This window comes from Camelus dromedarius, chromosome 14 (genome assembly GCF_036321535.1).
Source record: "Camelus dromedarius isolate mCamDro1 chromosome 14, mCamDro1.pat, whole genome shotgun sequence".
NCBI classification, from domain to species: Eukaryota; Metazoa; Chordata; class Mammalia; order Artiodactyla; family Camelidae; genus Camelus; species Camelus dromedarius.
This window is the reverse complement of record NC_087449.1, coordinates 65323640-65338676: the sequence shown is the minus strand read 5'-3', so window position 1 is coordinate 65338676 and position 15037 is coordinate 65323640. Positions and strand designations below refer to the sequence as shown.

Sequence of the window (15037 nt, the reverse complement as noted above, 5' to 3'; positions counted from 1 at the left end):
TCATGAGATCACACCAGTTCAGGGGTCAGCTAACTACAAGCCCAGTCCACCTATTTCTGAAAACAAAGTCTTACTGGAACACAGTAAGGCTGTACTGTACTGTCTGCGACCAACACGAGTAGTAGCCACAGAGAAGACAAAACCGAACGTCTCCTATCTGGCCTTTTACAGAAAAGGTTGCCACCCCGGGTATAAAAACCATCTGTCAATAAGTAATAATGTTACTAATCAGTCACCTGATCAGTAACACAAAGTAAGACCTCTATGGAAACTGGTAGGAATGAGCCTCTGTCATAAACACCTTTGTGTGTGTGTGTGTGTGTGTGTGTGTGTGTGTGTGTGTGTGTGTGTAAATATATATGCAATTTTAGTTTATGAAACATAAAATTTGCCTAGAAAAAAGGTGACCCAAGCACAAAACGTCTCCAACCAGTATCCCAGACACGAACCAGCCTATGACTTAGACATCTAGGAAACTGTACTGATATTTTATCTCCCTTACAGAGAAAACCCAATTTGAGTAAGAAAACAAATCTTCCCTACTGAATTAACTTCCCTAGTGATTTATATTCTGGTATGATGTATCTGTGGAGACAATGCTGACATAGAGTATGTGACAGTGCTTAAGTACCACTAGCCCCACCCCAAAAGACCTGAGAGAAATTCCAAGTTCACTACCCCTAAAGGTCAAAAGCATTGTTACAACAGGACAGATGCCCAGGGCATGCATCAGTTAAAAGGGAAAGTTAACTGAGTTTCATCACTCATTGCATTCATGAGGAGTTAAAGCATCAAGGACTTAACCATTTAATTTGTAGTGATGCTAATTTTTTAAAACAGGCATTTGGATTTTCAAAGAAATTCATGCTGCTCCTTGTTAAACCAGATTTCTAAAATGATAACCCAAACAATTAAGCCAATGGGCATAAAAAATACATAAGACTAGAAAACTGGGTAAGAAGAAAAACTAGTGTGTTAAAATTCCGTGACTAAAAGATTTAGATACAAAAGCATTCACCCTGCAACCTCACTGTTACAAGGTTGCTGTCAGAGGGAAGGGAGAAGGCCTGTGGCAGTCTTTATTCCGAGCAGAGTCAGATATTAAAGTGCACAGTTGGGCAAGCCGATTTGATCTGGACAAATAATCAGGTCTGTAAAGCAAGGGAGTTTCACTGTAATCTTGTAAATAAACATCTCAATGGATTTTTTTTTAATGATCAATCCTATTGACAGTTTTCTAGACCATCTCTAAAAGAACACATTCCTCTGCTCAACTCACTGCCTGATATTCAGTAGTCACTGTTAGAACTACATTTCCTCAAGAAGCAGCAGAAAGGCATCATTTCATGCAAGCAAGACATTAGACCAGAGGCTGTCAAGGTCTCAGCCCTCTGCCTCTCTCCCCAAAATATAAAAGGGCAATGTGTCTCTTTCAGATAAAGCAATTTGTGCAGAAGAATTCCAGGTGGATTCAATGCAGCTTCATAAAGCAAGCTGAAAAGGTAGACTGTGTTCTTCAGATTACTGTGACAGGACCAAGTGTGTATTCTAAAGCTTCCTCACAGAATCAGACCCCGTACGGTGACTCAGTCTGCTGGGACATCACCCCTCCTTTGCTACTGGACAGACACCACCACCATGTCCTTTCCTTACTCGTTCAACCAAATTGAACTGGACAGGAAGTAGAGCTGTGAGTCTGAAATTGGAAACAAATGACACACAGTATACTGCAAAAAGCAGCACAACAAAAGCTCAGGCCAGGGAGAAAGAGAGCACAGGAGAGAAAATAATTAACTATCTGCTGGAAGAGCGGCTGCCCACAGCGGGTGACAGGTGGGACCTGAAGGGCACCTCCGGCACCTCCAGCCCCGCAGCACATCCGCTGTCGAGGAGCGGAGGGGGGCGGAGGGGGCTCCCCCTCCAATGTTCAGGAGCCGCACCTTCCTCTCCAGAGACCCTTCCCCACCGGGTGAGCCTCCCACACCAGAGCCCCTCCATGCATGGAAGCCACTGCCACGGCATTGGCACTGAGGTGGATTTCCAAGACCCCTTTCTCCCCAGCCTCTCTGTATCAGTCTCCCTCCCCTCTCCCAACTCCCTCCACACTAGATAGAAGGCTTTTAAAATCTGATCAGTTTTCCAGGGAAGCAGAAATGTGATTTTACATTGTTCTTTAGCCTCACCTTATGGTTCCGCAACAGGGACTAGCATGTCTTAACACGGCTTTGTCCAGCTGACCGCACTCTTTCTGAGACTGAATTTAAAAATCTCTATAAACAGTTCTGTCTCCACCAAAACAGTCTAAATTTATCATGCCACCAATCCTGAACTACTGATGCAGAGCCTTATCTCCCCTCAGACAGACTGTAGAGGGCCAGAAAGCTTCAAACTTCATCCAGAAGGTTGCAACTCTGCCAGTCCAACAGGCAGGCCCCTTTCCGCTGCTCTAGAAAGGCGCCTCGGGCAGAGCCCCCCAGCAAAGGACAGCGGGAGCAGGCAGCTCAGCCGCCCAGGCTCCTCCCGGTCTCCGCTCCCCAGCCTGTATTCCTCGCTGGGACCGGTGGCACCACCAGCACTAGAGGAGCCCCAGCACTAGTTGCTTTTTTTCTTTCCCTGAAGGGCACAAGATGGGGCTGCTTTCTTTTTCAACTCGTTGGCTGAAATCACACCAGCTGCCTGACAAATGAACACCCCCCCCCTCCTCATTAAAAGCTACCCCCAAAAAAGCAAGTCAACTTCTTATATAATTTTCTTCATAAGGGAAGAATACTAAACTCAGCATCATTAATCAACATGTCACACTGACATCATAAGCCAAATGCATTTGATGTTTGCTAATGGCATCACTAAAACTATCGGTTAACCATTCACCCACAGCTACAAGAGAGAAAACAAAACAAACAAGGTTTTTTAAAAATGTGTATACGTGCCTAACACTGTTTAGTAACTCCAAAAGGTACAAAGCCACTTAGGCAAAAGCAAATCACAAATCCATTCAAGAGCATGTAAGATGGAAGGGAATTATCCAAAGGGCTCCACTGCCGACTGAATAATCTTCATACAAAATGCCTAGCAAATCTCTCTGTGCTGCCAACAGATCACCAGCAGAGGCAAATCCTGGCTAATGAAACATTGTAAGAAGGGCTCTTTTTAATAATTTAGCCCATCGAGGAGTGAGTATTGATTCTTGTTTTTAGCAGAAGGAGCAAGTGTTATCTTCAGCCTTACAGCTCAGTGACAACACCAGGGAGTTTAATCACAGTGCTTTCCTGCCCTGCAATCCTTAAACTGCCACCCGGTATTCCTTGTCATGCTTCATCCATTTCTAAAGAACCCCCAGGTCTCATGGATGTGTCTTCCCTACTTAGCCCACAAAAACCACAGCAGCATTTCAAGTTCTACAGATTAAACAGACCTATCTGTCAATTATCATTTGACAATTTCTTTTAAGTAATTTAACAATGCATCAGGTAGCTTTGTGCATTCCCTTTTGTTTGTTAATAGATCTGCTGAATTATCTTAAGAGCAGATTAATATTCAATCACAATGTTCAGTGCACCAATCTCTGGACATCTGCGAACATTTTTAATACATCCAAGAAGACACTACTAACAAAAGGAAAACTTAGGAAGAATCAGTGTAGGTATCAACCACTATTTCCTCATTCCAACATGACAGGTCTTAAAGTCCCTCAACTTTCAGGAAAAATTAACCAAATCATAAATTTGGTGAATACTAAATTTAAGAGTATCCCTGTATATTTATCTACTAGAAAAATATTCACCCACCCCCCAAAATTTTTAGACTGAAAAGAAGCCAATGATTCTTGATTTAAGTACAAATGGAACTGCTCTCATCCCTGACAGAATGTTCTGCCCTCCAATGACACCATCCTAATACTTCACTAATGTTACTCAATTTTAATTCTGTTGTTGTGGACAATTAGCTCCACCCTCCACTGAGTGTGTGAGAGTGGGGCTGGAGGCAGCCATTTCTGCTGCTCATCTGCCTTTGGATGTGATTCCAAAGCAGCCCTCCAGGATCCTCTGGATCAAAGCACTGTAACCCCGCGGGGTCCAGCGGGCCAAGGTCACCACACACACTTCCTGTTACGGGACACCAAAGGCATTTCACAGCTGCCTGTTTAGGTCCTTCTGCTTTTCCACCCAAACTATACGAATTGTTACAGGGCCCTGGGGCAGGGCAGCAGCCAGCACCACTCGGCTCCGGCATCAAGGAGAAGCAGTGCTGTCAAGAGGCTGCAACCAAGGGCAGCAGCCTCACAGCTGACGACACATCCCTCTCTGCGGCCATGAACCACTTTTCTGCTATAAGATCACACAAGCTCCCCTATAAAAAAGAGTCAAAGAGCCAAAAACCAGCATTACAGATCAGACATCAAAACAGCCTCATGCTATGTTAGCTAAAAGACTGATAGGCACGCGTGGACGAGGTGTATGTGGTACGAGTTCCACAAGCCCATGAGAATTCCAACAGGTAAGGAAAAAAGGTAAACTTGAGCCATACATTGCTATCTAATCATTAAACTCTCCTGGGCCCACAACTCTCTCTCATTTCCAGGGGAGGTAGAAGGCAAGGTGGAAAGACACCCAACAGTCATGTCCTTCTAGAACATATAACTATAAACATGCTTACTAGGTTTCTCTGGCTGGTGCTGGCCAATGTTTCTCTTGACTGTATGAAGTGCTGTAATTCTAGATGATGGTCCCATTCAGTCACATTTAATGTATTCCTTTTTTAAAAGTTCCTCTTAACCTGGTTTTTAAAAATGCTCTTTTCCTATCTTGTAAATGAAGCAAACTATTAATTCAATTGTTAAGAAGCAACTACTTGGAGCCAAGAACTGCTCTTGGCACTACAAACCAAAAGATGAATGGAACAGCCCTTGATTTAATCTAGCCGAAACGACAGATTGCACAGTTGACCTTTGGACTACATGGGCTTGAACTGTATGGATCCACTTATATGCAGGGCTTTTTTCAGTAGTTAAGCAGTCAGTGATTATCTGCTGAATCACAGAACAGTCATCCTCTGTGTCTGAGGATGTGGAGTCCGTGGATACAAGGGCAAACCACGGGACTTGAGCATCCGCAGATTTTGGTATCTGAGGCAGGTCCTAAAACCAATCCCCACAGACACTAGGCGACAGCTGTATACAGAAATAGCCAAGGCACAATGTCAGGGTCACTGGCTGCCTCTCTCAGAGAGGAACAAGAGATGGGGAGGCAGAGGAAGGAGACAGCTAGATTTTGTTTTCATCTCAATGTGTATCTTAAATTTTTTTAACATACTTTCTGAATTACCTATTTTATAATTTCATTAGGAGTTCAGAGCCACATGATTTTGACTCAATAAATTTACATGCAATCAAAACCTAAGTAGCACTACTTTACTTACCACAAGCTAGTACACAAATAAGACGAACCCAATATGTCACCCTGGTGCCAGGTAAGGACAAAGTCCCTTCACGGCAGCTACACTGAGAGGGGTTCCCCAGTGATAACAATGAAAATGAAATCGAGAGAAGAGCGTCACCACGTGGAACCCAGGAATCTAAACACATCTACATCATCCGCTAGCCCCCAGTAATCTGGGCCGGAAGCAATCAGTAACCAACTTCTGTCACAAGTGGCTATTTCATTTTAGCAAAACATCAACATCCATTCTATTTAATTAATGTTGGTAATTAGAATTTTATTGGGTTTGTAGTTTGGTTTGAATTAATTTATAAATTGTCTCTTAACACTGGATTAGGGATATACATGCAATTATACTTAATTTGTGTGTTGGGGAAGGTAGGAAATTAATAATATGGGAGAACCAAAAAAAAAAAACAATTTCTTAAGGGCATAAAATATTCAGGTTTAAAAAGCATTAAGAGGACCTGGAGCTGCACCCAAAGTTCTGCACCCTGCAAAGGACAGGATCAGATCTGCATCTACAGCAGTCACAGGCGGCAGACTCCCATCTGCTAAAGCTGACTGCCCATCCGGGTATCCTGGGGAGGGCCTGGAAAAACTCTGGGTTCCTGGGCCTCACTCCAGAACTACGGAAATAATATTCCGGCTTTATAAGTGATGAAACTGAGGTGCAGAGAGATGAAGTAACTTGATCACTAATAAATGTCACCAACATGAATCAAAGCAACTCCATTATTTCAACAGTAAAACTGTGTATTTTTTTTAAACTACATCCATGATCTATTACTTCTAAGCAGCTTTTCTCTCCTCTGGAGCATAAAAATGAACAAAACACCATCACAGGTTTTTCCTCTTTCTACAAAAGTAATGAAAATTCATGAAACCCTTGTGCTGCTAAAAATGAAAGACATCCTGAGGGCTCAACAGTTCTGAGGGCTTCCTCCTCACCCCTCTTCCTCACTCCTCCCTCCCTCCCCACCCTCTCTTCCTCCCTCCTTGTCTCCCTCTCTTTCTTTCACTTTACTCAAAAAATCCACATTTAAGTTACCAGTAGGTGAATCCTGATCTATTTTTCAAAGACAGAGCAATTCAGTTTGAGGGAAAAAAGAAAATAAGAGGTACATTCCACAATCACCGCAGCAATTCAGGCAAAAAAATAATCAATAGGTGCTAACGTTAGTGGGTGAAAATTTGATGACGAACAGGATATTACATGGTCTCAAAGTTTTCCCAAATTACTTAATTAATTACAAAGGGAAACTCAGTAACTTATCCAAGTGATCAAAGTTGACAGTATCAATAATGCAACAAATTGGTCATCATGTGTCCTCTAATGTAAGGCATTCAGGACACAATACCACTGATACAACAGCCCTGCCTTAGATGAAGAACCCAAACCCAATCACTGGGAAACAGCAAACTACACAAAACTGGGCTGTATGCTTTAAAAACATGTCAATGTCATGAAAGACAAAGGCTAAGGAACTGTTCCCTGTTCCAGATTAAAGGATACTAAAGAGACATGGTAACTAGATGTAAGTATGATGCTGGTTTGGATATTAGGCCAGAAAAACAAATTGCCATAGAGAGCAGTACTGGTACCTGTGGCAAAATGTGACTGTTTCTAGATTCAGTTAGTAGTCCACTGCTCTTAAATTTCCTGATTTTGATAACTACACAGTGGCTATATAACTGAATGTCCTTATTCTTACAAAATACACACCTAAGTATTTAAGAGTAAATAGTCAAGATGTCTGCATTTCATTCTCAACTCAGAACAATGGAATAGATTGGCCAGCCCTATTATGGACCCATGTAAATATAGTCAACCAGTGTCTGACAAAGGAAAGAAAGCAATACAATACAGAAAAGATAGTTTTTTCAACAAATGGTGCTGAACGAGTAGACATCCATATGCAAAAAAGAAAAAGAGGATAGGAAAAAAAAATCTAGACACAAAAATCAACTCAAAATGGATCACAGACCTAAATGCAGAATGTGAAACTACAAAGCCCTAGAAGACGACATAGAATAAAATCTAGATGACCCTGGGTTTGGACATCACTTTTTATATTCAACCCAAAGGCACAATGTACGAAGGAAAGAACTGATGAGTTAAACTTCATTAAAATTAAAAACCTCTGCTTAGAAAGAGATATTGTCAAGAAAAGAAAAAGACAAACCACAGAGTGGGAGAAAGTATTTGCAAGGGACACATCTGATAAAGAACTGTTATCCAAAACATACAAAGAACTCTTAACATTCAACAATAAGAAAACAATGTGATTAAACAACGGTCCAGAGACCCTAACAGTCAACTTACCAAAGACGACACATATATAGCAAATAAGTATATGAAAAGATGCTCTATATCACATGTCATCAGGGAAATGCAAATTCAAGCTACAGTGAGATCCCACTGCACACCTATTAGAATGGCCAAAACCCAGAACACCGACAACACCAAATGCTGGTGAGAACATTTGTGGAGCAACAGGAACTTTTCATTCATTGCCGGTGGGAATGAAAACGGGCACAGCTACTTCAGAAAGCAGTTTGGTTAGAAAACTAAATACACTCTTACCATATAATCCTGCAACTGGGCTCTCAAATGAGTTATAAACTTATGTCCACCCAATAATGTGCACACAGATGTTAGAGCAGATTTATTTATAACTGCTAAAACTTGGAAGAACAAAGATGTCTTTCAGTAGGTGAAAGGATAAATAAACTGTGGTACATCCAAACAGTGTAATATTATTCAGCATGAAAAAGAAATAAATTGTCAAGCCATGAAAAGACTTGGAGGAATCTTAGGTGCATGTTAGTAAGTTAAAGAAGCCAAAATGAAAATGCTACATACTGTATGATTCCAACTATATGACATTCTGGAAAAGGCAATATTATGGAGACAGCAAAGAGATCAGTGGCTGCCAGGGGTTAGGAGGAAGGAGGGAGGAATAAGCAGAGCACAGGAGACTTTCAGGGCAGTGAAACTACTCTGGTATGAAGCTCTAACAGTGGATACACGGCACTACAAACTTGCCCAAACCCAAAGAATGTACAACACACAGTGAACCCTAATGTAAACTATGCACTTGGGGTGATAATGATGTGATGATGAAGTGTAGGTTCATCAACTGTAATATATGTACCACTCTGGCGGGGCATCCTGCTAACGGGGAAGGGAAGGCTATTCACAAAGAGCGGTAGGAGGTATGTGGGAAATCTATACCTTCCACTCAATTTTGCTGTGAACCGAAAACTGCTCTAAAAACTAAAGTCTATTTACAAAGAAAAAAAGGGAGGGGTGGGAATGACAAGTGTCTGATATTCAAGCAAAGATAAAACAGAAAATGCCAACTTCCAGGCATGAGGCATAATAATTTCTAGACTCTGAAAAGGACTGATTAACCTCAGGTGTATTACTTAAACTTGACCCAGGCCCTAAGAAAAACTGAAGACCTTGATATTTTAAGAGATACTGTCACTACAAATACTATGATATCCTAAAATGAGGAATGACACTAAAAACAAAGTTAAACCAAACAGAACTGCAAGCTCTACTTCCACGTGCTAAAATGTCTTTGGCAATTTATGAGTAAAACTGATCCTGGAGAACCTGTAAAGCCTGGGAATTCTACACATTTGCTTAGATACTTTTCAAACAGTACAAACAGCCCCAAAACAGGAAAGGCTGAAAGGCCTAACTGTGCCTGTAAGTAATACAGGGTGATGCATTACCTCTCAAAGAAAGGGAAGTTCAGTAAAACTTACAAGTAATCATTACATTTCCCATAGACCTACGGTAACAAAACAAAACAAAACAAAACAAAACAAAAAAAATGCTTAAACAGTGGGCAGTTTAAAAAAAAAGGACAGTAGGCAGTTTTATAAAATCATGAGGTTATTGAAATCTATGTTCTGAAAATGTGGCTTGATGACCCTTTTGTGAAAAGAAAAAGATAACTGTAATGGAAGGTAGCCTTAAGAATAAATTAACTGACAACTAACTTCTAAGGGAGAGCAGGGTGTGAAAACAACTGCTCTAAAGGAAAGGAGTTCATCCAGAAGCAGGGTCTGTGCTCTCTAAAACTAACATTGGTCAGCTGTGCGTTTTAAGAATTTTTTTTTTAATTCAACAGCTAGCAATCATCTTCCATTAGGGTACATGAATTAATCCCTCAACTAATACAGTATCTGTATTGGCAATTTTTCTGAAGATCAGTGGTTTTAACACCTTTCACTACAATCAAATATAAAAAGACAATGGTTATTTTTGGCACACTTAATGGCAATCGGGGAAACCACAGTAAACTCTGAAAAAGGAGGATGCCCTCAAAACTCCTATGTAACTAAACAGGCAACCAGATGACAATTCTTTACAAGCACCAGGTAGGTAAGAAATATAATTAACTTTACTTTGAAAATAGCATTTTATAATAAATGTTCACTTTTAATTATTAAATAGAACCAAAAGTCCCAAGTATAAAAAGTACCAGTGTTAGAAATGACACTTAAAAATGATAAATGCCCTACATAAGCAAAAAACAACAGTGTTTTAACACTGGTTTGAGACTCAGTCAAAAAGTTTAAACTAGGTATCTGGCAAAGTATTCTTAGCTTTAAAAGAAGTAAATGGTGTCTGACATGGGCTGGCTGTGAGACCACCCTATGGGTCAGGAAGGTCGCAAGCAGCAGTAGAAAGAACATTAACCAGAGACCCAGGAGACCGGGTTTCTGGCCTAGGCAGCCCCTCATGAAGCTGGGGCTTGGAGAGGCACTGGGCCCAGCTCCCTGCTCTGTGTTGGGGGGCAGATTTGTCTAGACCAGGGGTGTGGATTTATTCCAAGAGAGATGCAAAGCCCAATTTCGCACACGCACGAAGTTTTATCTGAAACAAACACAGGCTAACAAACAGACGGTGGGGATAATTTTTCAAATGAACTGTTAAGATGAGTGAAAAGAGAATTCATCATTGGTGTTTGCTAGTTATGCATTTTTTTAGACAAAAGGACATTAAAGATATGACGACCACAAGTGCCAACAGGAAAACAAAACTCACCAACACTAAACAGGGTCCACACACCACGCTCTTAGCAACACTGTCCACCTGTTCAGGGTAAAGGCCAGCCTGTAAGGCTCTCTGTGGCAGAAGCCTTCTACTCTTCCATGTGAATAAACAGCATGTTAGTGAAAAACTCGCTAGTAAAGTGAAGGCAGGGGGCGTCGAGGCAGGGATCACCCAGGGTGACTTCCTGAGTTAAACCGTAGTCTGGCCACTCACCAAAGACAAAGCTCGCGTTCTGTCACATACAAGATACATCACAGACCGCAGGGGAGGTGACATGGGTTAGAGCACATGAGCAGAGCAGCGGTGAGCCTCGGCACAAAGCAAACGCTCCTCGTTAGTTCACTTCCTTAGCAAACAGCGAGCTGATCTGAGGTTGCAAGCAACCCACCTCAAGAGACTTAAGAAAGTAGCTGTTTCTAAACTTAATTTAAACATTTTTTCAACATTTTAGGAATCTACTGATTAGCATCCATGGTTGAAAAGTATATACTTTCTCCAGGAAAATGCACATACATAGAAGACTTTGCAAGCAATTTCAGGAAGTTCAAAGACCCTCTTAAATTCAAGGAGACCACCTAGGTACCCATGGACTTCAGATTAAGAATACCCAGAAAATCAATAAATTATTTAAACCTGAATTTGTACAACAAAATTCTACGTGATAACAGAAAATGCTTAATGAATGCTTATTACATGCTAGACACCATGCTAAGCAATTTAATGAATGGTTTCATTCATCCTTGCAACAACCCTTTGAGGTAAGCAGCAGTAGTACGTACCCATCTCGTAAGTGAGAAAACTAAGGGTTAGAAAGGTTAATTAATGTGTCCTACATGAGACAGGAACTCATTAAAAGAAAAAAAAAACTGTTCTCTAAAGGATAACGCCCCCAAAGCAAAACCAGTAGTTAAAGAAATAATAACTTAAATAAAATAGCTCCACCCACAATTATAACACTGTCTTATTTCTGTATGTCAGCCACTCCGCAGAGGTCTTAAGCACACAAAAAGACTAAAAACTAAAAATGCTAAATAACTAATGCCCTAACCAGCCCTTGATTTTTCTGGTGAGGAGGGGGATGAATGCACCCAACAAGCGCTCCAGCCCGCAGAGCCATGAGCCACCTCCACGAGAGGAAATGAACACGCATTTTTAAGTCTCCTTTAATGTTTTCTTAACCTCCTCACCTCCCTCACTACCCACGAACATTTTGCTAGAAGACAACCAAGCTAACCTATCCTCAATAAGCAAAAATATTGCCTTTCCAGCACAAATACTTTTTAAATGAACAGATAAAAATTGATAAAATTACATCTTACGAGTTGATGTCATCATTAGTACAGAAACACAGATCATATATACCTGAATATGCACAAAAAAGTTAAATTATTATGCAATCAATGCTATCCTATAAAAACCAAATTAACAAAAATTGTCTATTAGGGAAGACATCTGGTGTATCATGGCAGGAAACATTAATGATATTGTCTGCAACCCTGTAATCAATTTTTCCTCCCAGCAGCTCTCTCATTATACTGTATTAGATCTGCGTGCCTGCAGAATTTATGAGAGCTCCACACATGGAGAGGAGCTCTGCCAACTGGATCGGATTCAGATCCAGCTCAAATGACTCTGGCAGCATGAAGCGTTGTTAAAGAACAATCAGTACGTTAGCTTTATGCAGTGTCATCTTGACTGAAAGATTTATCATCTTATTACGGAATCTTCTCCAACAGACATATGATGGTATCTGAGTACAGCACCAATCATGAATTTATTTTAATCCTCAGTGGGCACAAGATTTTTACTGCTAAAAAAATAAATACTGGTCATCACTAATGCTTATATAAAAAAAAAAGCTGACTAAAAAAAAAAAATCAATGTTATTATGGGTAAAATTTAAAATCCACTCAGAAAACCCTGGTTAGTGAGTACTGCAGTAAATGAAACAGTCTAACAATAACAGCCACACTGATTAGAGGATAAAGATAATACAGGCCTGAAAGATTGCACACACACAGGCACGCACGCACGCGCACAATGGTAACTGGTAAAATGCCAAGACTTTTGAAATAGGCAGTCAAGTCAGAACTCTGCTAATTTGTCCCTTAAGATGTCAATATCTCTCCAGGGGTTAAAATCAGATTTTTATCCACTACATTGGGTTTTATCTTTCATTGTGAATGGCTATTATATCAAGAATTCCAAGGCTTCCATAACGTGGACCTTTTTTCTCGTCTAATTCTTGATAAATTACACTGGCAACTATCTAAACAAGAAAATGTTGCTGTGATAATTGTTTGTCATTTTATTATAGTTACTAATATCCAATCTCCATTGTCTTGGTTTTCTTCATTTTACGCATGGATGACAGCCCTAGCCACATAATTGGAACTTTCATAATCTGTCCCCACTCCATACTGCACACTGCTACCCAATGAAATCTTCTTAAGCAGTGATTTGCAAATCAGCTTGCCTGGAATAAAAAAGCCTGCAAAGGCTCTCTTCTGTCTAGCACGTAAAATCTTGCCTTGTCTAACCTTTAAGAGCCTCTGTGATCTGGCCGCATTTTATATAACCCCACCACTGCCTCCCCAAACCCACTAACCTGTGCTCTTCGGTGCCATCCCGTGGTTATCTTCTGACAACTCCCAGCTTCACCCGGCTCATTGCCTAGGCTGCCTACAGGGCCAGGCTGACATGTACACCCGGAAGGCTCATCCACTCTGCCTGCCCATACATTACTGACATATCAAACACATACTCAGCTCTTCAAACCTATCTGCCTTCACAAAACTTCCCCAAGTGCTACAGCCCGTTCAGAGCACTCTCTTAGTCTCAAGGTATCAATGTTCTACACGCAACTGAACAATTCATTACACATCGCCACTAATTTGAATTGTGCGTGCATGTGTGATAACTATTCTCTTGTGTTATTTTCTGAGTGTGAGTTTGAGCCCCACATACAACAAGAGAAAGGTCTCAAAGTTCTTTAGTAATTAACAGCAGGTGATCAGAATAAACACCTATCTTTCAGAAAACTTCAGCATTAAATCCTCATAAAGGAAGGACAAGGAAGACAGGTGTACACACAGCTCTCAGAGAAGGTGACTCACATGACACAAAAAGAACCCTCGTGGATCACTAACAGCAGGCCCTGCATTCTGAGGGATAAAGCGCTGAAGACAGCTCACCCTGCTACCTCTCACAGTCATCCCACATTACCGGCAGGTAAAGAGGATTTACCAGAGAACAGCTGAGGGCATTACATCTACAGCCCAAGGCTTTCAAAAGGCTTTCCTTCTACGTCTGGCATTGCAGAAAAGCCTGGCTACTTCCGAGCAATACTCTATAAATCGTCCCCTGAGAGGACAGCACCCAAGATAGTTTAGATTCACGGGCCATGAGTCCCAGGAATCCTGGGGAAATGCATCCTCCACACGTGGACTCAAACTTACCCCCTGTTTCCCCCATTTCAGTTGCCAACATCCATACTCGCTGCTGATTGCCAGCTCCTGCTTCCTGCAGCAGCCCAGCATGCTCTCTGCTGGTGCCAGAATACCCCACACCACCAAACCCCACCCGCTTCTGGAACTGTCCTAGAGGGGTAAGGCAAGTCCCGTATTTTGCTTCCTCTGTGCATGTACTTGTTACTCCTTTAAAAACACATACAATACAGCACATTTTTAAAGGGGCTCTGGGGAGGGAGGTAATATTCCTATTTTATACCCTATGGGATATAAAATATTGACAGCTTTTAAAAACGGGATTCTCCTTACCCCTACAGGCCCTCTCCCGGCTTCAGAAAGATGCTGTGGTGGCTGTGATGCCACCGGCAGAGAGCATGCTGGGGGGTCACACAAAGCAGGAGTTGGAGATCTGCAACAGGCCTGGGAGTTGTGGACCTAAAAAAGAAAAAAGTTTTAAGTTAACATGCCCAATGTCCCCTCATACCCTGGTTATTAGGGGCACTCAGCACACAAGCAGGTATCTGCACAAATCCTTTAGCAGATGGCTTCGGAAATCTCAGAGAATTGATTCTATCACTAAAGTTAACTTCTCTGCATCAATCAAAGCCATTTCCTTACTTCAGCAGGAAAAAACATATGACCCTCTGACTCCACACTTTCACGTGGGCCTGTCATGAAGCAGTATGGTGTGTGCCCCCAAAATAACCAAGTTAAGATGTGACACAGTGTCAAAGCACAGTGACAGTGGCATGCTTTGCTTATAATCAAAATCAAAATGCAGTGGTGTCAGATAAATACGCCTATAAAATGAACCGCAAGTGGACAAACTGAGCTTTCAGAAGAGTTTCTAATGAGAGATGCTAGAGATATTGACATTACTTCGTAAGATATTCAAGATATTAGGGTGGGGTGGGGGGAACCTCAAAGAAAGATCCTACCATTTTCTTAAAGTCCAGGTTTAATTTTGTAAAGCTAAAGACAATGTAAAAGACAAAAGCTTAATACCAGAGGAAAGAAAGATACCATTCAAACTAGCTTTAATTTGCTCACAA

General features: G+C 41.3%; 1 protein-coding gene across 2 annotated transcripts in view; it reads right to left on the bottom strand.

Annotated features, from left to right (window-relative positions):
* RERE (arginine-glutamic acid dipeptide repeats) overlaps positions 1-15037 on the bottom strand; it is a 269676-nt gene that overhangs the window by 180695 nt on the left and 73944 nt on the right. The window contains exon 4 of one of the 2 annotated variants that reach the window (XM_031463992.2): positions 14295-14420. The exons of the other annotated variant lie outside the window; for it this stretch is intronic. Within the exon in view, the coding sequence (XP_031319852.1) occupies positions 14295-14420 (126 nt within the window). The remainder of the gene's footprint in view (positions 1-14294; positions 14421-15037) is intronic. 2 annotated transcript variants of the gene reach the window in all.